This window comes from Scophthalmus maximus, chromosome 7, assembly GCF_022379125.1.
Source record: "Scophthalmus maximus strain ysfricsl-2021 chromosome 7, ASM2237912v1, whole genome shotgun sequence".
Classification (NCBI taxonomy): Eukaryota; Metazoa; Chordata; class Actinopteri; order Pleuronectiformes; family Scophthalmidae; genus Scophthalmus; species Scophthalmus maximus.
The window spans coordinates 15497697-15523636 of record NC_061521.1 but is presented as its reverse complement, the minus strand read 5'-3'; the positions used below and the strand labels follow the sequence as shown (position 1 = coordinate 15523636).

General features: G+C 42.5%; 2 protein-coding genes across 9 annotated transcripts in view; both read left to right on the top strand.

The window, feature by feature from the left end:
* Positions 1 to 6273, top strand: part of mef2aa (myocyte enhancer factor 2aa) — a 58427-nt gene extending 52154 nt beyond the window's left edge. For 5 of the 7 annotated variants that reach the window (XM_035641826.2, XM_035641825.2, XM_035641829.2 and 2 more), the window contains 4 exons: positions 425 to 448; positions 1939 to 2068; positions 2216 to 2339; positions 2531 to 6273. In XM_035641826.2, the coding sequence (XP_035497719.2) occupies positions 425 to 448; positions 1939 to 2068; positions 2216 to 2339; positions 2531 to 2867 (615 nt within the window). In that variant the 3' untranslated portion in view covers positions 2868 to 6273. The remainder of the gene's footprint in view (positions 1 to 424; positions 449 to 1938; positions 2069 to 2215; positions 2340 to 2530) is intronic. The other 2 variants (XM_035641832.2, XM_035641830.2) reach the window with 1 other exon arrangement.
* A 2285-nt stretch (positions 6274 to 8558) lies between these two features.
* The window catches only part of mctp2a (multiple C2 domains, transmembrane 2a), a 31548-nt gene continuing 14166 nt past the window's right edge, over positions 8559 to 25940 (top strand). Inside the window, exons 1-17 of one of the 2 annotated variants that reach the window (XM_035641824.2) lie at positions 8559 to 8755; positions 9425 to 10441; positions 11419 to 11478; positions 11572 to 11680; positions 13906 to 14048; positions 14135 to 14211; positions 14318 to 14432; positions 14520 to 14543; positions 16893 to 17060; positions 17764 to 17894; positions 18001 to 18187; positions 18444 to 18537; positions 18656 to 18758; positions 18860 to 18962; positions 19055 to 19156; positions 19278 to 19352; positions 19641 to 19760. In XM_035641824.2, the coding sequence (XP_035497717.1) occupies positions 9437 to 10441; positions 11419 to 11478; positions 11572 to 11680; positions 13906 to 14048; positions 14135 to 14211; positions 14318 to 14432; positions 14520 to 14543; positions 16893 to 17060; positions 17764 to 17894; positions 18001 to 18187; positions 18444 to 18537; positions 18656 to 18758; positions 18860 to 18962; positions 19055 to 19156; positions 19278 to 19352; positions 19641 to 19760 (2616 nt within the window). In that variant the 5' untranslated portion in view covers positions 8559 to 8755; positions 9425 to 9436. The remainder of the gene's footprint in view (positions 8756 to 9424; positions 10442 to 11418; positions 11479 to 11571; positions 11681 to 13905; positions 14049 to 14134; positions 14212 to 14317; positions 14433 to 14519; positions 14544 to 16892; positions 17061 to 17763; positions 17895 to 18000; positions 18188 to 18443; positions 18538 to 18655; positions 18759 to 18859; positions 18963 to 19054; positions 19157 to 19277; positions 19353 to 19640; positions 19761 to 25940) is intronic. The other variant, XM_035641823.2, reaches the window with a different exon arrangement.

Below are 25940 nucleotides of genomic sequence, written 5' to 3'. Positions count from 1 at the left end.
GTGGATTCTGGGTTCTAAACCCCCCACTCTTTTGTGGGGAGCTTGCATGATCTCTCTGTGCCTTGATTTCATCTGCCCACAGTCCAAAGACATGCAGGCACAGTTGATTGGCAATACTAAATGGCCAATAGGTGTAAATGTGAGCGTGAAAGTTTGGTTGTCTTGAAGTGTCGGCCCTGTGGTTGAGGGTGATGTGGCAAGGAAAGAATATAGCTAATGGATGAATGGATGGTTAATTCCTATTCTTTGGACAACGTGGTTCTTGGGTGTTACAATGAACTATAGACACAAAATGAGTGTCCCTATTGCTTCTTTTCCAGTCAAATCCAGATACAGCAGCTGGTACCATTTTCCAGAGCGATTTACAGTCGCCCTGCTTCTTTTCTTTAACTCTTCCTCTTTTCTTTTCTTCTCCTGAGAGCAGTCAGAGGAGGAGGAAATGGATTTGGTGAGTTTTGACAAATGCCTGGGCAAATGGCTGAACTGCGAACACGCTTCCTGTAATCACACACACTAGACTGCAGCCGCTTGAACCGGAGATTGTCTCTTAGAACTGCCAGCAATAATGAAAAAAAGGGAAAAAAAGAAAAGAAAAGAAAAAACGTTTTGTCACTGCATGTTTTGGGTTTGGCCTGTGAAAATTGCCTGAGCCTGTTAAATTGGCTCCTCCACACGTCACTGTTAGTCATAAACCGCTGGTGGTATGTGTGTGTAGGTTCTAGTTTGTGTGCGTGTGTCAGAGAGAGAAGGAGCTGCGCGGAAATCAATGTTTAATTCTTTTAATAGGATCGTAGTCACAAAGTTTGAGAATTGGAGTTGTGTTGAGTAAAATCTAAACCATTAACAGTAGATTTTTTCCAAGGAAGAGAAGATGACATCATCTGAAATGATATCACCCTGTGAGATACTTGGGTTTGGTGAAGTCATCTGGCAGGAGAGTGTTGGAACAATGCAAGGAAGCCATCAACTAGATTATGATGCAATGCAGCTTCAAATGTTAACTGCTGGCAGCCGCACATATCCTTCATACATTATGTTCTGGGGATTTGTTTTGCTATTGTTCTCTCTGCATTCGATTCGTGTAATGGGAGTGTGTGTGTGTTTGTCGCACACGGTGTAGTATGCTGCATGACCACACCAGGCTCTGTAGGTGTGTTTTTTGTGGGCTGCATGCCAGTCACTTCACTAAAATAAGACTGGAGCTCTTCTGTACGTCACTCAGGGATTTGAAATGTGTCATTAATTTTTCCCCCTTTGCACCCGCTCAGTGAAGAGGTTTTTATTTGATTGTAAAACTGATCCCAAGACTCACTTTGATTCTTCTCACTGCTGCACTATTGTTATGAAAACCTTTTTTTTTCATGACTAACAAGGTTAAACTCATAAAGCAGATTTTAATAAATCTGAAGAATAATTTGTTGTGCCCATAGCTGCATGTCAGTTCTTGTGATTTGTGCACTGACTACACTTGTCACTCATCCACTTTGAATTGATGGATAAATAAATGATTTATTGCAATCAATGAAATCTGCCTTTCTATTTTAAAGCAGTTTTGTTCTGCATACATTCAATATGCATATTTACACATAGTTTTGCTGAGCTTTAATTGGATAAATATCAGAAAATCCCAGTGAGAAACCAGACTATCACTTATTGATATTTAGTCCTGTATTTTTTATCCGACAGTCAATATTGGATCAGAAAATTGGAAAATTGACTGCCGTAAAGCTACACCACCACCTTGTGGCGGCTGTCGTTATTACACGCACATTAGTGATTAACACAATAGGAAATTCAAATAAACATATATTTTTTAAAAATGTGTTGGCTTTAAATTAAATATCTTAATTTGATACAGATAGATTTTATTTATTTCGTATTAGCGTGTGATGTTTTTAAAGTGCTAATGCTTTTTTTGTTGCTTTTTGTGTTTTGCAGAACACCCAGAGGATAAGCAGCTCCCAGTCCAACCAGCCGCTGGCCACTCCAGTGGTGTCTGTCACCACCCCCAGCTTACCCCCTCAGGGCCTGGTCTACTCAGGCATGCCCACCTCCTACAACCCTGCTGGTGAGTCTGGCCTTGCTCCCCCTCACACTGAAAACAACCACCTGAGCTGTGACTGTTTGTTCTACACGCAGGCCCCTGCTCTCTTCTCAGTGGCACTCAGCAATGTGAGTGAGTTCTCACTGTGTGTGACTGCGTTTGTTTTTGCAGAGTACTCCCTGAGCAGTGCAGAGATTGCTTCCCTACAGGGCTTCAGCTCTCCTGGGCTCTCATTGGGCTCCATGTCGGCATGGCAACAGCATCAACTGGGCCAGGCAGCTCTTAATTCTTTGGTGTGAGTAACACACTTCCAAACAAAAGCACACTCTCCAGACGCCCGCACATGAAAGCAACACCCACTGTGCTCCGTGATATTATGCTGAATCACACATCTACATATTCCTGTCTTCTCACATCGCTTCACCTCGTACTTGTTGTCTCATTTCTGAGCTGAACAACAAAATGCCCCGCTTGTCTTCTCCGCAGTGGTGGAGGTCACCTATCTCAGGGTTCCAACCTATCAATCAACACCAGCCAGAGCATAAACATCAAGTCCGAACCCATTTCGCCGCCACGGGAGCGTGTCACCCCGTCCAGCTTCGCCCCTCAGCAGCCGCAGCAGGGGTCCAGCCGACAGGAAGTCCTGGGACGCTCACCTGCCGACAGCCTCAGCTCCTCCTGTAGCTCATATGACGGAAGCGACCGTGAAGACCACCGGCCAGACTTCCACTCCCCGCTGGGCCTGACCAGACCCCCCGCTGGCTCTGAGGGCAGGGAGAGTCCCTCGGTCAAGCGCTTGCGCATGGACACATGGGTGACATAAAGAGCCCTGATCAAGCCTCCAGTCACCAGCCAGTCAGAGAGAGAGAGGGAGGGGTTAGACATGGAGATGAAAGGAAGCAAGGGTCCTTAAAGCTATTATTATGATACTATTATCCAACTTCATTTCGATTTGTAAGACTGAGATGTAACATATCTAAAGTCAATGCTCAAACTGTTACAGTAAGATAAAAAAAAAAGAAAAAAAATCCGAGTTAGCTGGACTGAATTATATGCACAAGCAGGTGGTATCAGGTACTTGGTGCAATTCAGACTTTTGCAGAAGAAGGAAAATTGTTAAACAATAGGCGGTAGATTATTGTAGTCACTGGTCTAGTCAGACACATACATGTAGTTGCTGTTTTGCTGTTGTGCTTGCATGTTGCAAACAATCAGAGAACGTTGTGTTGCTTTCAGGCTGAGGACCCCTAAATATGAGGTTCACTGCAAGAACTATCTTTTAAAATCATGCTGTAACCATACAAGACCTTAATCTCAAGTGGCCTCTTCTAATTTATTGATTCAGTCGATCGGGAGATACAGACAGCATTGACTCAATTAATACTATACAGGAACTATGGTCACACCAGAAACAACAGTTGAGACTACTTTAGAGAACAAATGAAGAAAAAAAAACTGTTGAGGAGGTAATAACAAAATAGCAACAGAATTTATTGCAATAATGACATACTATTCATTTTGTAATTTAAAAGAGTGGGATATAAAGTCTAAATGTGCAATTAAGATAATGCGAACCTGTCCAGTTGAACTGGTGATTAAATCAACATGTTCACATTTGTATAACAGTTCATCAGTAATATAAGCCAAAGCTGTTCTTTTGTGTTATTTTGTACAGTTGCTATGGTTTCCTATCAGTCCACTCAAATGCACCATTTCCTCGCCATAGTTTTATTTTTTATTGTGCTTTATTACAAACGGTGTAAACTTCATGTAAACCACATCATGAAACAATATCTAAAGCCATGAACATTTGCTGTTCTGTTTGTACAATTGAAAATTTGAGCCAAACAGTTTTCTTTTTGTTGTGTAAATAGCGACTTTAATATATATCACCAGGGTGTGAGTACATGCTGAATGTACTGTATGATCACCGTTTTCAAGAAAAGTATATTTTTGTGGATTACAGCCAAGTTTACAAGAGTAGACCCTTAAAAAGTAGATCATTCACTGGTCAATATTTGCTATTGTGTTCATTTTACTGTAATCTCTTCTAAATTTAATTATCAACATGATCTCCCGTGCATTTAGGTTCCAGATGGTCGATTTGTTTTTCTTTGATTTTCTTCTCCTCTCTATTAGTGGTGACCGTTTGTCCTGATGACATTGTAATAACAATGCTCTGAGGTTGAAGTTCTGCTATTTTCATATTTATGAAGGATGATCACAAGGCTAGGGGAAATAGGCTTTCTTCCCTCCTATTGTGTTAGCTTGTGTTAGTTGTATACCAGCAGCTGTGGAATACACTGCCAGCATTCAAACCCAAGGTCCCCGGCCCCACATCCAGGAATAATCTACCGCTGTAGCAAGTAGCTCAGCTGAAAAGAACATGGCGTCTCTCGGCCCCTGTCCACTATCCTGTCACTGGCATGGGATTTAAGCAGAAGACACAAATGTGGTAGAGGTGGCTGCTGACCTTCACAAAAAAACTGCTCATGCCTGTGTCCACGTCGTTGTAAATATCGCAGTCTACTTGAAATGTTGGTCATAATTATATACAAAAATAAGTCATGTGTTTCCCTAATTGGCTCCAGATATTGCATCTTATATCAACGCCCTATACGTAGTAAGAGTGCTGAAGGCCTAGGGGCCTTAGGAGCCCAGGAAAGTTGAAAAATCTGAAGGCACTGTACACGAAAGATGTCACAGCATGAGGCTGATGCCTCAGTTATCACGCTTTGCCGGTATGGCGGAAATAGGGGCTTTGACTCGCTTCTTTCTCCGTCATCACAGCAGCAAATAATTCAGCAGCTAATTCTTGCTAATTACAACAACAGTGCAAAGTCATTGACTTCAATCTCACTGCTTCAGTCTCACTGCACACACGTGTATGAGAAGTTTGCTGTACGAGAGCGGTATCACTCTGCATTCGCCGTGACCTGTCTTGTGTGTGTTCCTCAGGTGTCTGTTCTCTCTGCCCCACCATCGACTCCATAATAGTCCTCAGTATAACCCCATAATGATCTATGCAGTTTTAACCTCAAGTCACATGATATATATCTATCTATATATATATAGATGGATATATATCTATATACTGAATATGATGTCATTGCAGGTCATATGTAGTCCACATAGCATTAGGAAGAGGAGCATCTGAGGACAGACTGAAGTGCCACAGCTGGAGGTTGCTGGACTTCAAGATGCACAGAATACATTTTATTAAATGATTGATTTGGATCCCCTGGGGGCATCTCTTCATGTTCATGCACATTAGTAGACACCACATGATGTATAGTAATTCATAATGTAACCAAGTATAACACAGCAGGTGAAAATAGCAATAAAAACAAAAAAACAAAACGACAACGAAAACTGTCTGCCCCTCTTGGCAGCATCACCTCGTAGTTGAGCACATACTTTAGCACTTGATAACATATCAGGGAATTTTTGTAGTTTCTCTACCTATATGCACAGTTAGGAAAATGCCTTATCCCAAAGAAAAATGACACCACTTTTATTTTCTCTCAGTTTAAAAAAGAAAGAAAGAAAAAGACAATGCCGAAATCACTCAAAACGTGACCAGACCTGCCTCTTCTCAGAAAAGACTCGCACAAGAAACTGCGCGGTGAATGCAGTGTGATACGCTTTGCTCTTCGGGTGTTTGTCCAAATTCTGCACAACTGATGAATGTGAAAGGAAAGGGTAATCAATGAACCTTTGTAGAGGACTTTTTCTTCACTTTGCTGTGCAAGAGTACACTGCTTCGCTTCATGGCTTTTATAAACAGAACTACGTGTTTGGTAAGTGTTTGTAGTTGATAGTTCACTTAACTAAAGAAGCTGTTTTCGGTTCGGATGCTCAGACCGTTTGGCGGCACAAGCTGGACTTTGTTGCCAATATTGAAATTATTTGTTTCAAAATTTGAAAGAGATTTTAAGTTAATCTACATTTTATTTCCCTTGAATGTGTTATTTTATTTTCATCATACAATAAATATTCAAGTGATCTTTTTATTAAACAATTAAGATACTATGCTAGCTATTGTTGTACGGAATTTGTATTCTTCACAAAAGTACAAATATTGGCTTTTAATGTGTAATTTAGGTGATCTCTCTTATTCTGTATAAAATGAAGTAAACGACTCTTACATAGAATTTGTTCTCCTGTGAAGTCCCAAACAGTAGAAACTGTCAACTTTATTAAACACCTCAGTGTATGCTCAATCTGAAGTCAACGTCTATTCGTCTTTGTATTTCACTGTGAAAATGCATTTATCACTTGAGTGAGTACGCTGGGGACACGTGGCATTGTCCATCACACGGTGATTCAGGCTGAACACAGCACAGTGCTGTTTAAAACCTAAACTAATCATCTGGCATACTCTTTTTATTATAATCCCAATGACAAAATCAATATAACCAAAGAAATAAACATGCTGATTTGAATGGCTGATCTCAGTTTGGCAGGCCGTGGTGAACGAAACAGAAAAGAAATAGCTCCGTAATAAAAATGCTCTGCAAAAATTATTGCTGAATCAAGTTGTGCTTAAATACATTTAAAGAAGTATAATTTAAAGGCACACTTAAATTAAAGTATCATGGTTAAAACGACTTATAATACTTTTTAAAAATATAATATTTGAATATTATTACTGGTGTCTCAACATTTAAGCAGCTTTTGGATGCTGTAGCTATTTGAGGTGAATCTAATCTTAACTGTTCACAATGACATTAATATTTCACCAACTGATCAGATGTTTTGAAAGACAAATTCTGAATCTGCTTAGCTTATCACTGTGAATATAGAGTTGCTAATTTTATTTTTTTATTTTCATTTTATTTTTAAATCTACATAATATTGATGTTTATACAGACAAAATGCAAACACCAAGCTCTTCTAGCAGAAGCGATTAGTGCATTTCCGGAGTATCGCCAGCAGGTGGCACTGCAGCACAGTCAATCACTCAATAGGATGCGGGCCTGTTGATATCAAATCAGAAGCTAAGAGGTCACGTCACGGATTACAACAGAGGAAACAAAACAAACAAACAAACAAACAACTGTAGCTAACTGCTGGCTGGACCTGATGGCAGTTAAAATATCCAGCACATGGTAAGTTGACTCATTTCATTCAAAATAAACAAACCAAGTTTCGACGTTAACGTCCTGAACGTTAGCTTAGCTGCAAACGACGCACAGGTGAAGCTAGCTAGTGCTGGTGATGGTGATCAAGTAGTTTACTGTCGGCACACAAATACACATTTCACTGTTTGTCAAAGGTGAAGTATGGCTCCTGCACTTTCAGTTTGCATTTTCCTGAATAGCAAAAAAAAACAACAACCCATAAACGTACAGGGGTCATAGGTCATCTGCGTGTAGTCCAGTCGTCACTGTGAATGTTGTGCATGTGCGTCACCTTTTTGTGTGTTTGTCCCACACAAGTGCATGTTTGTGGCTTCCCATCCATCAGGCACCGTGAACACCGTGATGCAGGGCCGGAGCGCGTGTGGAGACACCAAGCAGGGGTCTTTAAGCTGTTTGAGCTGTGTGAGAAGAAGGAACGGCGACAGGCCACCTGCCGCAGGGGGCTGTGCCCTGCTCGGATCCCCATCCCTGCCTTTCAACCGGCAGCCAAGTTGCTCTTCTTTCACGCGGGCCTGATCTCCTCTTAAGACGTCGACAAATATTGAACGAGACTCGGTCCAAACTCCGACTCATCTGTTGTCGTGTATTTCCACAAGGAGCTGGAGGGGGGGGACGCCAGTGGGCCCCTTGCCTCGGCGTCTATGCGTGGACAGACGGCCAGAGTTTATACTTTTGCAAACACAAATGCTCGAGTTTGACGAGCTCAGGCTAAAACCTTTTCCCACTGTAAACAAATATGCGGCTGTGCGAAGGGAAATGCAGTCTGGTCGGTGCCGGATCTGTGGCGAAGATCGGGGATGAGATGTGATGAACAGACGAGCCAACATTTCATATGCCTCGGTCATGTCGCAGAATCCATCAGCAGTATTTTCGCGGGGCTGTTCTGGGCAGTTGTCTTGTGGATTACAGACAACAGTATAAGTATATTTCCAAATAACTTGGACCTACGAGAGAGCCCCACGTTCGAGGAAGGCTAATCATTTCAAGTCCTAAAACAGACACAGAGCCTCACCAATGGAAATAAGCAGTTGAATATTCAAAGGAATAACGATCAGGCTGACGAATCAGGGCCGTCCAGCCCTCGGCGCCGTGAGTAACTCTTGTGTCATAGTTTCAGTGCTTTAGTGCCTTTTTGTAACTGTCTCACTGAGATGACTATTTGTCACCTGACTTAAATTTTTCCTCTCCCACATAAATTAGGTTGTGTAAAGTTATAGAGATTATAAATAGATAAATAAAAACTCATTACTAGCACAGTATGATTGGAGCCCGACTCCATGTGGCTCCCTTCATCATGGAACAACTGGGCAGGACTCAACGCTTTGATTTGCGGCATTCTCGCAGTCGTTGAAACTCACCCAGTGAGACTGGTATGGCCAGTTTCACCCAGTTTGGCCTCTCCGCCAATCACCTGTCTTCAGAAGTTGCCTTCAAGCAGGAAAGTGCAGTCTGCCCGAGACTCGGCCTCTCTTCTCCTTCATAGTTAGGATGGTTGAGCTGCCTGTTGGGAAACTTACTGCTGCTCTCGGTGGAAACTGAATCGGTGTGCGGCTCCTCGGCTGAACAGGTAATGTTTATACTTTTCTTTTTTGATTAAATCAGACTGAGATGATCCAGGAAGTAAACTCATCAACAGGAATTTAGGGTGGAGTCATTTATTCAGAAATGTTTGTCAGATCATACATCAGTTTTTTTGTTTGTTTTTTTACAATTTGATGAGTTTAGTTTTGGCTTTGTAAGGTGCCGATTTAGTTATCGGACCATTGGGAAAGCATTGTTTTTATCAGGTTGAGACAAGAAAGCTGAGAGAATATAATCTTGTGTGACATGAATTCTGATGGAAACAAACAATAAAGATCTCTTTGCTATCGTCTGTGTATGGAGAGAGAAAAATATCTATGATTCTTTCTTTCTATATCTTTACCTATGTTGTACATCTACCCCCTGGGTACTGGAAGGGTTTTAATAGATCACATTTTGCCTTTATAAAATATTATTTGTTCCTCAGAGAGAAAATCTAATGTTAAAACAGAATTGGAAAATGTGTTAAGGAGTGTTAATTTTTTGGCTCAATTCTACAGCCAGAGAGATTATAGCCAACGTTTCTTGAAGATATGTTCAAAACTTAAATCTGTGGCCACTTCAGCTACTGTTTATTTTCATGAAATGTGTTGCATTAGGCCTGTAGACTTGCAACATAGCGGACCTTGATTTCTAAATGTTTTTATCTTTTCAGGTATCAGTCAAGATGGAAGTAAAGAAAAAGACCTTCTTTGAGAACTTGCGTCTGAAAACCAAGTTGCCCAACCTGAAGAAGCCTGGTAAGAAGGCACTTGCCAAGAAGGGGAAGAAACTGGCCTATCGGCGCAGCATTTCTGTCCCGGACCTGAGGATAGTGCCTGGCGAAGTACCTTCTACAGAGAGCGCCTTCGTGTCCAATGGCTCCGATAACAACATCTTTGGCATCTCTCCCAGATGGAGTGACACCGATTCTGTTGCGAGTGGCTCTGTCACCGATGGACCGATTTTCACAGACAAACTGAACATTTCACTTCCAGAAATCACGCCCAGGATTCGCAGGGATCGCAGAGCTGCTGCTCTGAATAGAATAAGTGCACCGGCGCAGATACTGGCCCTTAATGAGAAAACTGATGACTCTGTGAATTCAGGCTCAGAGAACAAGGTGATGTTCACTCAAGAACCCCTGTATGCACAAGTGAATAAAGGATCCAAGGGGAGAGTACAAAACTTTACTTTTGACCCTGTTCCTGCACCAAGATCAATTTTTACCAACACGCAAACCTCTTCACCAAGACCAGAACGTGTGGAGAGAGAGCGTCTCTCTGGTGAAGACGCTGCGGCAGAGACAATATTTTCAGGTAGACTTGCCGCAGCACTGGCCAGGGCACAGTCACTGGGAGAACAGGCCAGCCCACAGATAGAAAAGAGGAGCTCTTCATTTGAACACAGGAAGCCGCCATCTGAAAACAAGACTCCGCCGGTGATCAAAAGAGCTGCTCCTCCGGAGAGCATGTTTCTGACTTTAGATTCTCTTCTGGAGAGTGCAGATGGCACCTCCCTGGACTCTGCCTGTGGCACTCCCAATGAGGAGCGAGTCGGCATGCCCTGGGCGACAGACTCGGAGGAACTGGACCGCGAACCCGGCTCTCCCGTTCTGATGAGGGACTTCTACACGGAGGAGGCTCTGCTCGAGGAAGACCAGCGTGAGGAGGCCCAGGAAGAAATGGAAGAGGTCAGTTTTAGCAACTACCGCTACAGTTCGAATGTTCAATTTTTTAAAATAAATTCTGTGGATTTATCTGATTTGAAATTTGTATTCAAGGAGTTATATAATGATTTCCTTAAAATAGAACTCGCACAGATAATAATCAAAACCAATCCAGTCCTGTTCGTCAACACCTTAGAAAACCCTACATGAATTAGGTCAAAGTATACTTATGTAGAGGCATGGTGAATTAGGTCAAGAGAAGGCTGTGTAAATTTATAAAGAATAAATGAAATGAATATGAATAAATAAATAAAAAAATCATTACTAATACAGTATAATATGAAGCATCACCTAAATAAATAGAGTGAGTAACGTAATATATTTCAACAGTGCTTACACTTGCTGCTATATTTGCATGTGTTCATTTCACTTTCATAGATTGTGGTTTAGTTTCTCACAAAAGGCTGTTATGCTAAGAGGTGTGTTCAGACTCCGATGTGTTGTCTGGCATAAAATTGACTTTCCTTTTTATAAAAATTTTTTTGAAGCCTGAGCTTATGCTTTCTGACAGACTATTCAGTCTACTGGTACGACATATCCAAAGCGTCCACATGAGACTGGTATTAAATGGGATTTGACTCTTGGGTGGAGTTGAAACATCCTGTTTTTGTTTAGATAAGGACATCGGTAGAAAACCAGTGTTACTAGTTAGCAGCACGATGTGGCATGTGGAAGGAGACAAAAAGGCTCCTAACATCTCCCTTTTCCTCATACTTGACACTCCCCCCTGCTGTCAACAGTAATTGCGTAGTGTAGAGACATTGTGTCCCTAACAGCCGTTATCTAAAGTCATGAAAAACATTAAAATATGTCTTGAAAACACTTTTTTGTTGTATTAAAGCCATGCACACACCTAGAATCATCAGCTTGACTGTACAATCATAAATCTTTGCAATCGCTGCTTCCTTAAAATCTCATTACAAAATGTTTTTTCTCCGTAGATGTCCAGCGAACCGTGTGACCTCTTTGAAGAAAATGCTCAATATCTTTCGGAAAACTCTGTGAGTAATACGCACCGGACTGATGTGCCCATTGAAGTTAGTCAAACATCTGAAAGGAGAAAGCATTTAAATGTGATTGGTTCTCCACCGCAGGCAATCACGGGAGTGCCTGACGCCCAGGAGCGTGTCCTGTTCCAGAGATACCTCCTGAACATTAACTTAAAGCAGGGAAGGAACCTGGCCATCAGAAACAAGCGCTCAGGTAGGTCAACAACCTGCAGGATCTAATGGGACGATTACTGTCTTTTACGAGGATATTTGAACTGTTAGGATCAGTCCAGATCAAGAGATTGTCAGAGCTGATTTTTTTGTGCATCCAGAAAAATGGGCGTTTCTCTGTGTGTTGTGTCTTTTAGCGTCGGCCAAACACATGAAACTGCATGTAACGCAGTGTGTCCACATCCTGTATAGTTTGTTGAGAATGAGAAATGTGTTATTGTGTATAAAGCCACAATGGGCCATGTTCAGTTAAGATTATGTCTCGTGCAGATGGATTTTATCATCTGTTTGTGTAGTGTGGTGTAGAAAAAAAAACACATTAGAGAAGAATGCTGTCAGACCAGTATGACAAAACACAGACTGGGATACACTCATTTATGACAACACATGATCTGCACATGAAACCACTGGGGGTACCACCCATTTTAAACAGCTATTTTTTAAATGGTATGCCACAGGTAACAGGTAAATATTAACAGGTAATATTTACTAAAATTTCTTAACAATCAGACGTTCATAATTCTTGATGTCACAGCTCACGGGGCTTTTGCGAATCAAAGCCTGTGGCTCAAGGAGTTGTTTTCACTTCCCCTTTTATCATGACTGTAAATCACTTTGTTGAAAATGAGTCTTCTGATTCTCGATTCCCTATCTTGAAGTTTGTTGGATATTTTAATAAGTGTTTCCTCATAAAGGCGTAATTGAAGCATGAACTTTGAAAGACAATTTTTTTTTAAACTCATTTTACTGAGAAAATTTCCATAACTGGCTTTTCTATTGAGATTTGAGTCAACAGTGACAATCATCCTGATCTGTGAGTGAGAGAAAGATAAACTGAGGTTCCCTCTCATCATGTCTCTTCCCTGAGGCCCCATGGAGGTTAGTCTGGGAAAGCAGCGACCTCAAGTGGACATAGATGGAACTGTGACATGAGTAAATTAATGTGTGGTCCCACAAGTAGTATTATTATATGAAGTTTTTTTTAGTCTAATATACTTTGTTTTACTTCAAGTAGTTTAAATGATAATTCAATCATTTAAAATATATTTTAATAGCAGAGATTTGTGAAATTTGTTTTTTTATATTATAAAGCCACAATAATCTTACATAATTGAAGATGTTAACCCTGTGGCTAATGTGGGTTTAACCAATATTATAATTGTAGTTTGTGGAGATCACTTTACAGTGTAGTGGTGGACGGACCTTTTTCTTGGAATAGTACTATAGTTGTTTAGGCAGGAATCCCTCCTAACCCAGCGCCCCACTCCACTAGTTGAGACCTTACTTTGCGTGACAAGATGGCACCGTCATGATGCAATCCCCACATTGCCCCCCCCGTCTCCACTGTTTGCCCAACAATCAACACCGTGCCAACGGCTCACCAATGGCATACATTGTCATTACATATTCTGAAAGGACCCACGCCACCAGGCCCCCTCTCCTTGGGTTTTGTTCTCCCCTTTTTCCCCCCCATTAATTTCCATCGTCACTGTTCTCAGTCATGCCAGAGCTTTTCTCCTTGCTAGCTGCCACATTCTCTTCCTGTCAAGTTGCCTGGAGGTTTCCCTGTCACAGGCTGGCAGGGTGGAGCTGCTGTGGGTCCTGCCTGCCTTTGCGAGATGTTCATTTGGAGTGGAGAGCTGACAGGCCTGACAGCCCATCCCCACAGGGCCTTTGTCATGTGATTCAAGCCTCCCTGCAGGCTCTCTCAAGCACCCTTTTATTCCCCTACACAAATGAAGGCATAGGGCTAGCTTTCATTTTTTGGCCAATCTGCATGCAATTGCAGAAACAAAGAAGTCCCATACCCCTACCCCGCTCGCACATAGACTTTCTTAACAGGCTTGTGAGATTAACACTGGTTGCTTCTAGATTTTGGGTTTCTGGTCGCCTCATGCTGGCGAGTGTTTCTACTCTTTCACAATCAAACGGCTACTTTCCTCTGTTTTTGCCATGTGTGGGGGTGCAAGTCCTCCTCCTCCTCAAATATTTCAGTCTCTCACACAACCGGCATGGGGGGAGGGAGTGTATGTTTGTTTAAGTGCCTATTTTCATACACGTTGTATATTTTAAAGTGTTATTGACATGAACACAAATTAAAAATACTCTTTTGCCTCGGATTACTATGAAATCTGTGTTTTTACACATTGATTATGTTAACACTTTACATTGTTCTGATGATTTGTTCTTTTTTATATTGTATTCCAGGTACTAGTGATCCTTATGTGAAGTTCAAACTGGAAGGAAAACAGTTCTACAAAAGCAAAGTGGTTTATAAAAACCTGAACCCACGGTGGAATGAGTCCTTTTCTCATCCTCTGCGAGATCGAGAGCATGACGTGGAAGTTCGAGTAAGTACTGATTGTTTGAATAGAAGTGCATTATCTTGGGACACAGGTAATCTGTAATCTGAATTATATTTGTATTGTCTTTGCAGGTCTATGATAAGAATCGCACCGCAGACGAGTTCATGGGTTGCGGCGCTATTTCCCTGAAAAATCTTCACTTGTACAAGTGAGGACTCTACTTTTCTTTTGTATTTCAGGGAGTAGATTATCATTAAGATAGCCGTATGTGGTCAACAGTTTTCTATCTTGAAGGCCTCCCTGTATTTTAACAGAACCTATGAAATGGAGTTGCGTCTCGATGACCCAAAAAGTAAAGAGGACGACATGGGAGTGATTGTTGTTGATGTCTGCTTAATGTTTAGAGATGCCACCATCAAAAGAAGCCCGGTAAGCGGATTTCTTTTCATGCAATTGTTTTTCCAAAGTCTCTGAACTTTTTTTCACTGTTTCATGTAATTATTTTCTTTTCTATAGAGATGGCCAGTAAAAAAGAATAAGGTAAGATATCATTACATTCAATTTTTAAACTTGAATTTCAAATTTGATCCATTGAACCTTTTTATTTATATTGTAAAGCTTACGGTTATCCTGATATGAAGCACTAGGATATAGCACTAGGGGGCAGTAGCTCACTGTGCTATGATGCAACAAAGAATGAGGTGTGTGCTCAGGATTCAGGCTTTTGTGTGTAACCTTGGTTTCAGCATTGCCTATTTCTTTTGTAGTTTTATAGGGAACCTTTTTTTTTTTGCAATGCATATTATTTTCAGCGGTATCATGAGAAGGTATTGTACAATATTTCATTTTGATCTAAACCAAAATAATAGCGTTGACTAAATATGTTGTCATGAAAAAGCCCTCGGATGAGTCGTACAGTGCAGTATTTGGTTTTGTAGCAAACAAAGTTCCATCTCCTCCCAAGTGGTTTTCAATATATTGCAGCTGTAATTAGATTCAGAGTGAAATAGGAGGGTGGCTGTTTGGGACTCGTGCTGCAGCAAGTGGGTTTATATTCACACCTATGTAGTCACTACATCTGCCACTGTTCAGTCTCTTGATGGTCCGGCAGACAATCTCAACTTGAAATGAGATGACAAAGGAAAGAAGCCATTTTCGTACACACTGCAGGTTATCTACTACAGATGGTTAAAGATACTCACAGGGAGACAGAAATGTGTGATGGGACTCTGCACAATGTTCTGCTTCCTAAATCACAGTGCTAATTCAACAAAGTAACAATGCCATTATTTTCCCCCCATTTCATTTTTGACAAACGTACAATATCTTACTGCATTTAACACCTATCCTGGAGGTGCTGAATACCCAGCTCTTGCAGCTCCACCCCCCATTTTTAGAACATCGTTTTCTCCCCCTGTGTTCCCACCACAGAGACAGGGAATGGCAAGTGCCTAAGTAAAATTCTGCTGTGTGATAGTGTTTCAAACAGGAGGGGGGCGTATGGTAGAGGCGGGAGAGGGGGGGGGGGGGGCTCTGCTGTTCGAGGCATGTTGCCAGTGTGGGATGCCTAAGATCGGCAAGGCTGATAATTCCCAGGCATAGCGGGCAATAACCCAGATGTTAGGATGTAATATCACAGCTGTGGATGGACAGTGGTGAGGTACTAGCCAAATGGTCCTGGGTCTGAGCTCATCGTGCTTGTCCCCATGCTGTCCCACCATATGGAAGCAATCGCGCAGCCCTTTTAGGCCCAGGAATAGATTCTCTTTAGGGGCCACTTACAGTTAAGTGGAATTGTTTTATTGGCCGCTGAGATAGAAATGTGTCCAAGATAAACACTTGGGATGACTTGGCTGAGGCATGGTTTATATCGCTCCTCCACTCCCTCTGTTCCTCTGCTTTTGAAGGGGCTGATATTTATAGGGCTGTGCCTGTGGTATTCCATGTTAATTCAGGTCCCTGAGATGTGCTTTGATCCCCCTCGGATTGGGTGGCAATGTGGGTTGTGACCCCACAGTGAAGAGGAGGAGCCGGAGTGGCAGGGGAGTTGTAGTGGGGCTGTTTGAAGCAGCCTCGCTGGGGCAGCTGAAGGAGCCGGGCAATCAAAGGGGCTCGAGCAGATTACGGTCCTGCTCTTTAATTACAGTCAGCCCTACACAACCTCTCTGCTGTTTGTTTTTACAGCCCTGGCCTATCACCGCATGGCCTCACGGGAACTCTTACATGGAAACATATCAAGGCCTCTCCCTCTCACTCCCTCTGTGACACACGGCAGGAGAAGTGGATTATTTGCTGCGTGTGCTTGTCCTTGATTTTCCAGAGTTCTCAAATGCACAACATCTTTTTTCGTTTTTAGTAGATAAGATTTGTGTTGTTTTTTTTCTTTCTGGTTAAATTAAAAAATCTGATGAATTTGCCAACGTGCAGTAAACTCTGATGCTGGCCATACATACTGCATGTATGCATAATTTGGTGATGAGAGAGCTGTGGGGTTTGCATCATTACTCACTGCTGCCTGCTGTCTCTGGTGCAGTATGCCAAGTGTCCTGCCTCCCCACACTCAGTCTGGGAGCCAGTGATGAGTGGGACTGTCACAGCCAGGGACATCTGGCTGCTTGCTGACGTCCCTCTCTTCCTCCCTCTCCAGGAGTCTCTGTGGTGTGACTTGCCTGTCAGTAGAGATGTGCTAATGTGCTCCAACAGAGATGTGCTGTATAGTGTAAACCTTTGTCCTACTTTCATGCACTCTGTGAACATGATGAGGTGCCAGGCTGAGGCAGGAGCAGGTAAACTGAAGGGGGAGCGCACAGAGCCTCCACACACATGGTGCTTGGAAAAAAATTAAAAATAATACTGTCTGTGTGTGTCTGAACCCTGCAACAAAACCAGGCTGCACCATCCCAGCGGCCTGCGGAAACGCCGAGGAATCCGCAGAGGAACCAGAAGTGGAGCGGGGTGCTCGGTATCACCTTGGTGGAGGGACAGGACCTGCCGCAGGACGGCCATGGGGATATTTATGTCCGCTTTCGCCTCTGTGATCAGAAGTACAAGAGCAAGGTTGGACTTGTTTTTCAGAAGTCTTTTTCTTTTTCACACTTCCCCTGCACTCCCTTTACTCGTGCTCCTGTGTCTTTTTTTGTGTCTGCACTTTATACTTCAAGTGTTTCTTCCCAGCCCCCTATCTCTTACTTCCCTGCTTCTCTCGCTCAGCAGGTGCCTGTCAGTGACTCACCTCCACCTTGGCTCACTGGGCCATGGCTGAGGCAGCTCATTAGACTGGGCCAGCCTGCCACTCACTTCTCCCCGTGCTTCGGGTGCTGGGCTTCATTGCCTTCATTTGCATACCCAGCATGCCCTGTTCATCTACCTGTACTTGTTGGCCTCCCCCCTGATGATTCTATGCTGCACTTGTCTTGTGTTGTTGTGTCATTTCTTTGTAAACCTCTCCGCTTTCCTCTCTGCTTGTTTGTTTGTTGAACAAAGCTGATTCTAATTGGAAGCTGTCAGTGTTTACAATCCCAGAGTGGCTACTGAAGCGTACACATACAAGCACACACAAATAGAGACACGTACGCACAACACACCTCTCTTTCTCTTCCCCTGCCTTGTTCTGGTTGGACTGAGTGAAGACTTAATCCACCTGCCATGCAGCGGGTGCTCAGTCTGATAATGCATTAAACCTGACATTGCGTCAGAATGTGTGAGTGTGTGCGTTTCCACATTACTGCGTGTGCTGAATCTGTGTCTTTATTGCCCCCAGAACCTTTGCATTCAGGCCAATCCCCAGTGGAGAGAGCAGTTTGACTTCAATCAGTTTGAAGATAACCAGGAACCTCTGCAGGTGGAGGTGTACTCAAAGAGAGGGAGGAAGGGTGAGGAATCGTGGGGGATGTGAGTATTTCCGAGTAGATGGTGTTAATTTTGCTCTCATTGGCTCCTCGACAGAACTAGTTGGCCTCATGTGTTTCAACGGAGTGATTTCCCCTTTGTGTCTCAGGTTTGAGGTTGACCTATCGACACTTTCATTTAATGAGAGGCACCTCTACACTCATGTGCTGAACCCAGGAAAGGGCAGGCTGGTGTTTCTGGCCACCCTGAGACAATGCTGGGGCGTCTCCATCTCTGACATGGAAATTGCTCCTTTGGAAAAGCCTGATGAGAAAGACACAATTGTGGAGAGATTTGTAAGTCTTGTTTTTGGTTTAGTTTATCTTTTATTTAAAAAAATAAAGTAAAATTTTGGCATAATAATATAACACAGCCAATTACAGTTCAGTGATTATCCTAATGTTATCAGCTGATTCAGTAGGGAGTACAATTATGTCATATTCTCATACACATTTTCAATAACATTACTTTTACTCTGTTACATGCCAGGATACAATTTTATGGGGTACATCTATAAACCCTACTCTATAAACATTTACCTTTTTATTTCAGAGCTTAAAGAACTCACACAAATGTGGGGGGGAAGTTGGCTTTCTTCAGGTCAAGGTTATAAAGGCAAATGATCTTCCTCCGACCGACCTTAATGGTAAGCTGTATAAAAAAAACAACAACTTTGTTTTCTTTTAACTTGTTCGTGGCCTTTTTTTTCTTTTTTTTTTAACAATAACTAACAACACTCATTTGTTTTGGGGTTTTGTTTACAGGAAAAAGCAACTCCTTTTGTGTTATTGAGCTTGGTAACAGCAAACTTCAAACTCACACAGTCTACAAGTCTGTCAATCCTGAGTGGAACAAAGCCTTTACATTGTTAGTAAGAAAAAAAATTGAAAAATAAAAATTAAGAAAACAATTATTTTGTTTCAGATATCTTCATTTCTTTAATATTTGTGTTCACTATTACGTTACAGCCCAATCAAGGACATTCATGATGTCATTGAGTTTACTGTCTTTGATGAAAATGGAGAGAAAAACCCAACCTTTTTGGGGAAAGTGGCCATTCCTTTACTGCGTGTAAGTTTTTTTTTCTTTCTTTTTTTTAGTTAGTAAAAGTCTCTATAAAAACATGGTAAATCATTATCACACATGCTTATAAATTCTAAAAGGTTCAGAAAGGGCAGCAGATGTGTCTATTCTTGAAGAAGGAAGACTTGGGAAGTGCATCCAAAGGAACCATCACACTGGTGCTGGAGGTTATCTATAATCAAGTAAGGCTCAAAGTGAACATGGTCAAGTTTGTTGCGAATATTGATAACATTATTATATACTGTGAAGTCAAAAACGTTTTTCAAACTGCAGTATTCTTCCTCTTTCCTCCCTTTGTCCCAGGTCAGGGCTGGCATCAGAACCTTCCAACCAAAGGAGACAAAATTAATGGAGGAAAACCTGAAGTTCTCCAAAAAGGTCATCTCTATTAATGCTTTTTATCAGGATTTATCAGATGGAACAAAACGCTTATCAGAAGGTTCCCCTCACATCCCACTAATAAAGTAGCCACAGCAAAGCTACACACGGTCATAGTTTGGATCGGCCGTAGTCAAGATAGTTCGTTTAATTGGCTTTAAACATCTAATTTCACAAGTAGCAGATAAGGGATTGTAAATTTGATTCAACCTCATTGCAAAGTCATAAACATTATGTCCAGTATCAACTGATACTAACCACGGTTTTGTTCCAATTATATCCCATTAGGTTCTTGCCCGGAATATATGTCGGGTTCGGAAAATCAGCACAGCAGTTCTGTACACGTTACAGTACATTAAAAGCTGTTTTCAATGGGAGAGCACACAACGCAGTCTAATAGCCTTTCTGGTAAGTCATTGCCTCACGTTAATGAACTCTCTTTAAGCCTTGGGGCAAACAAGTTTGGTCCCATTTCACTGCAGCCCAGTTTTAACTTTCATTTTATGTGAATTAGATAGAATCTTTGGTGAAGCCATTTTCTCTGTCTGCCTATCTTTTTCCGAAGGAAAAACACAAAAAAAAATGTCTGCCTTCTGTTTTTATCCCCTGTACATGTGATAGATGTGCCTTATCCTTTAAATCAAACCCCACTTGGTTTTCCTTGAGTTCTGATGACATTAGAGTGTGTTTTGAAGGGATGGGGTTTGGGCGTTTGTACATCTGACTTCTTAGCAAAGCCTCCTAACTCAGGGGACGGTGTAAGGAGGATCACAGTCTCAGCTTCCTTGGGCAGAGGAGTGACAGTCTGCCTCCGAGATTTGAACCTTGTTTAAATGTCTCTGTTTAGCTGTTTTTAATGAGGGTATGTGATCTAAGGTCCTAAGCTTAAATAATCTTAAATCAGCCCCGTGAATCCCCCTCAGTACAGCACATGTAATGTCATGATTAAGAGTGTACACTTGCCATGAAAAGCCCTGCCAGCGCCGTGTCGGGGTGAGGAAGCGGTCACAGACAGGGTGTGTGAAAAACTCTTCTTTCACCGCCTTTCTTCTGTCTATGCCGTCTCAGGATGACATGCAATTCATACCTGGTGTATTCTGTAAGCCCTTCTCACTGATCCTGAGGTGCAAATCCCCCCAGGCAATGGCCAGGCTCAGTGTATCACAGCCTTTAGAACAGCACGGCACACAGACAGGCCGGCAGACACACACAGACGGGAAGACGGAGAACAATGCGAGCGATTGTACAAAGATAGAGTGGGAGGCGGACTACTATCTGGGAAAAGAAAGTTGGAGCACAGAAAGAGGGGAGACAGTTGGGGAAGAGTGCGCACTACGAAGGCAGATAGCGAGAGACTTGGAGGCAGGGATATGGGCAGGAGAGGAGGAGGATAGGCAGGCTGACAGGGGACAGGTCAGCGGGATGGGGCCATCTTCTTCCACCTATAATTAGATCCTCCGCAGGCGACGGGAGTGTGTGGTGGCACACTCTAATCTTTCATTTTCACTTCTACTCCACCTGCTGTTTAGGAGTGCTGCACACAAATAGAGAGCGTAGAATGAAAGAAAAGACTTACCTACTCACTGTTTTCATCATGACCGTCGTGGTAACTGTGTAGTTGTGGTGCTTCTCGGGTCTTATTTTGGTCACGTGGTATAATCTGCTCCCTGACAGTGAAATGGTAATTATTGTGACCTTGACTGTAGCTGGTTTGTCCTTTTCATTCGGAAGAACCACTCTCTCTTCAGATGCTAACACCAGTGCAGTGGTTGATGTTTTTTAGAAAGCAGACAGAAACAGAATAGTCGGAGTCTGCCTGCAGCGAGGTGTGCTTCAGATAGTAGGGTAGTGTCGAAAGGTGCTTGGCGAGGATCGAAAACCTGCCACTGTGCATTCATCACCCACTCAGACCGAGACTTCAACGAGTGAAAAGTTATTTGTTTTTTTTCTTCAATGATTTACTATAGTGAACCAAGCAAATCTGATGCAAATACTGCTTGCAATTGCTAGTAATGGGAAAATCTCCAAACTTCCACTACTGTCTGACAATCAATGAGGGCAACAACAAGGTCTTGACTGACTGTCATTACAAGAGTCGTGTCACGCCACTATCTACTCTGTTGCCCCTGCCCACTCCAAGGCCAGCCCCCTGTGCAGCCCCTCCTCCTCCAAGTCATCATTCGCAATTAAGTTAGTGTTTGGAGCTGTCTAAAGCAGCATGCCACCTATGTGCCTTAATGAAAGCAGCTCCCACTCCTATCTTTATATCTTTAGGCAGTGGTAATAAGGTAACTGATTCAGACATTGACAGATGGCCTCTGCTTGCCTCTCAGATGTGCATAATTATACCACTAGTGTCTGCTCTTTTCCACAGTGGCAGGCAGCGCAGGGCTTCTCGGGGTATGTCAGTAGGAAGTGCTGCAGTGGCGGGCCTGGCTTTAATATACATTACAATACATTATTTATCAAGCAGGCAGACCAGTCCTACCCTTTAACGCCATATACATCCTGTAATGCATTACTGCTGTTGTGGTTTCTACTCGGACTGCGGGATGCTCGCGTAGTGCTTTACCAGGAATACTTAGCCATTATATCACTCAGTCCCACAGGCCAATTTTCTGACCTCTGCACAGCATGCAGTCTACATTTCTATCCTGTTTATGTAGATTCATGTATGTATTATGAGGTGCTTGTTGTTGTGTGGTGTGTAAGGTATTCAGATTTTGCATGAGGGATCACCGCTCTGGTTCAAGTTGGTGAATAGAAATGTGGGAATTATTATTATTATTATTTTTTTGAAGAAGAAGAAGAATAAGGAGAAGTCTTCTCATTCCAAGATAACTTTTCCCTCATGAGTGGCACATCCAGGAACATATAAATTGATAATTTACAGATTGATGGGTGATTAATACTAGATTCATAATGTGACTGTGTGAGAGGAAACTCTGTAAGGAATAGAAAGTCTTGCAGTACTGTCACTGTTTGCGAGTGCAGGAGGTTACTTGTTTTTATTGTGCGATCTCATCTAGAGTCCTAGCTGTTTGAAGTCGCCTTCGATTTTCCACCAATGGGTTGCAGTAGTTAAATGGAGTCTAATTAGGTAATGTGAAGAAAAAAGACTGGAAAAGAAAAAAAAATCTTTCTCACGTATTTAAACAGAGTTCTGGCAAATCCTCATAAACATTTTCATCAGTGAACGGAAATACAAACAAGAAATTGTGATTTTTTTCCCCTTCCTTCCTTTTCTTTGCTCTGCTTGTTTATGCTACAGTAATGAGCCTAGGATCTGCGCTTTTCAGGAGTTTGACAACAGCATGTCCCTTTATCTGAGAGGGAGAAAATGTGACAGCTAAAATCTTCATAAAATAACGGCCTTTAGATGTGCTTCTCACTAAGACTGAGCGAGATGAATGTGCTATACATCAGCAGTGACTGCAGAGGGGTCACCCAGAGTTCTTTGCTGCACACAAGACTTGGGCCTGTAGATGGAGCTACAGCACTGCTGGAAATGTGAACGGAGGCGCCAAGGAGATCAGTTACTTCTCCCAACAGGAGCCATTCGTGGGAACAACTTGGAGTGAAATCCTCCATTCTGTGCGTTAGACCAAGAGAAACAAGTTTCTTCCATAAAAAAAATGAAAGAAGGAAAAAAATCTAAATGAACAAGTATTATCCAGCCAAATTAATCTGTTTCAGAAGTTTAAGAGTTGAGAACAATTTTGATTTAGATGAAATGGATGAAAGTTTGAAAAAAAGGAGAAAAAAAGATAATTTACACTTGAAAGCTGATTTTGAGCTTTGCTGTCATTAGACCGCTTTAAGTATTTAAGTAGAATTAATATTTTAACATATGAGGTACCTCATCTGTCAGGAGTTGAACTAGAAAGAAACCTGTGTACCTAATGTGAGTATTTCTTTTTGACACTGCCAGGTAGCAACTGCTTTAGACATCATTTGACAGCCTGTGAAATGCTGATTGCCTCACATCACACAGTGTAAAGATGGCATTTGATGAATGTTTGATGCGGTGCAGCTGTAAACACACTTGGCAGCTGCGACGGGTGCTTTTTGGGGGCCTGATAGAATCGCCGTCTCCCCAGATGAGGGCAGGACAGGGTCAGATCTGACTCCAGAGGTCTCGGGAGACCACCTGTGTGGAGCCCTGGCAGTTGGGGCCATTAACCAGAGCACCAGCCCCGCCGAGATCAAAGCTATAATCAGAGTTGTCATAATTGTTCTTGTTAACACCGTCCCTGAAAATGAGATGCTTTGTGAGCCTTGGATCTGCCCATTTGCGGTATACTGCATTGCAGTGTGGCAGAGCTTTTGTGAGAACAGCGAGAGGACTGTGCGCGCCTGTGAATTGTCTCCTTGTTTCTTCTTTGCATCTGTTTTCTCTCTGTTTGAAAAAAGTTGGCGGCCTTCAAGGAGTGGGTTTCTTCAGTCTCAGGGGGGTTACACTCTCTCCATCGCCACGGTTGTGGGAGTTCTCACAGACTGTGCAGTGGGAAGCAGGGGAAGAAAAAACGTGATGGTGATCCTTGTATTCATGCTTTTGAGTCTGAGATCTATTAATTATTAAATGATAGGCTGTGACTACTTTCAAACTGCTCAGCAGTGCCTCCTGATTTTAACACAGTATTGTTATTTAGCTGCTCTGAATGGCTGCGTGTCAGTTGACAGCTCCCGAGGCTGGCTGAATGCAACGTGTAACCTTGAAACATGTCCGCCTATTAGTGGGATTAATAAGCTTTCACTGCTAATATTCTCTTCATTAGGGCTGCGAAGTTGTTCCCAGTTTTATAAGATTTAAGACATGGATTTCAGTTTTGTGAACACATTTGATTACATTTAAACTAACTAAATTCATCATTATCATGAACATTATTATCATGAGCATTATTAAAGAGCAGAAAGTAACTTTTAAGTATGAACAAGTAAAAATTCTTCTGAATCGTATTGGATCACGGCGCCAAAACAAATGCGTTGACACCTGAGAAGGTTTTAACTGTGCATCTGCTGCACCGGTGTTTTCTACTGCGCGTGTTTCCAGCCTAGATGAAGTATGCTCTGCGTTTAACCCCATTGTGTGTGCTGTATCATAATGACTACATTTAACACGCTCACCACCTTCCTAGTCACAGAGGACACCACCTCCCCAGGCAGCTGAGGTGGCAACCTGTCCGCCCCCTTGTGTGGCAGTTCCGGGGCCGGTCTTGGCCCCGCCACGTTAACGTGCGTTTGAGCCGAGCTGACAGGGAGAGGGAGTCCGTACCACTCCCTCCACCACCTCCTCAGGGGGAAAGGCTCGCATGGCAGATCTGTCACCCAGGAGGTCGCTCAGTGTTAACGCTCCCGACACGGATTAAACACTAGTGGCCAGTGCCGGAGTGCGGGGTCAGTGTAGCCACCACTGACAGGCACCACGGGGCACCCGCTGACTGCCCCGCTCCAGCCTCGTACTGGTGCTGGTCTGGCCCTGGCATGTGTCAGACAGACGGGGAGACAACGGCCAGCGCTGGCCCTGTGAGCAAATGCTAATGCTCTGCCTCGCACGGCTGCTCTTTCTCGGCACTTTGATAAAGAGCTGCTATCACTATTGCACTGTGCTGTGCAATCATTCTTACTAGCTGTGGCATTTGCTATGGCATTTAACTTTTTTATTTTATAAAAACATATATAAATTGGAAAAATGAATGTACAATGAATTCTTATATTTGAATTATTACAATGGTTTAATTTTAATTTCCAATTTACCCCTAAAATTCAATTGTTTGTGGTTGTATTGCCACATATTTAAATGTTTATCATTTATTTTAATCATAAGGTAGATGAATAGTAATAATTTATAAAGTGGAAAACTAACCACTTAACTTGAGCAGCTTACTCACAGTAAATAACAACGTCAGTAAATCCGTGTTTGATTTGAAAATTGGATTGTAAATTGTAACACACCGCGGTACAACTGATTTCGACCCGCTGAAGAGGGACATGAAATTCCCCCATTTTATTGCTCTCTCTCCCTCAAATGCGGTCTCTCTCTTTCTCCCTCCCTCTCTCCCCCAGTCGATAAGACTTGAGCTGAGCGTATGTGAAATATTTATTCAGCGTTAGCTCAGAGCACTATGGCTGCCCACACACTACCTGCCCCGAAGAGAAATCTTATCTGCTCTTCCTCTGCCTCCGACACCCCCTGAAAGCCTGTCCCTACACTGGCCCGAGCTCAACACAAATTACATGTCTCATTGCTCTGCGTTTACAGCTACTTTAAAGCCTGCCGCTCCCGTCCCCTTCATAAGCCCTCAGCCAGACTCCGTTTCAGCCTGGCTGGAAAAAAAAGACCTGCGTGAGCTGAGCTGCTATTTGTGCTTTTGATTCATTATTAATCTCTTCTCTTTGTGTGTGTGTGCATTTTAATTGACAAAGTAATGCAGATTAATTTTTCTGCCCTTGATTTCACCCAGAAAAAGAACATCTCTACCAGAGTAAAGACAATTCAAGGTTTTAGGGAGGGTCCCCAACTATTTTTTTTTTAATAGTCATTTTAATTTATTTTGTACATCCAATACTTGCACATACTCATGGAAT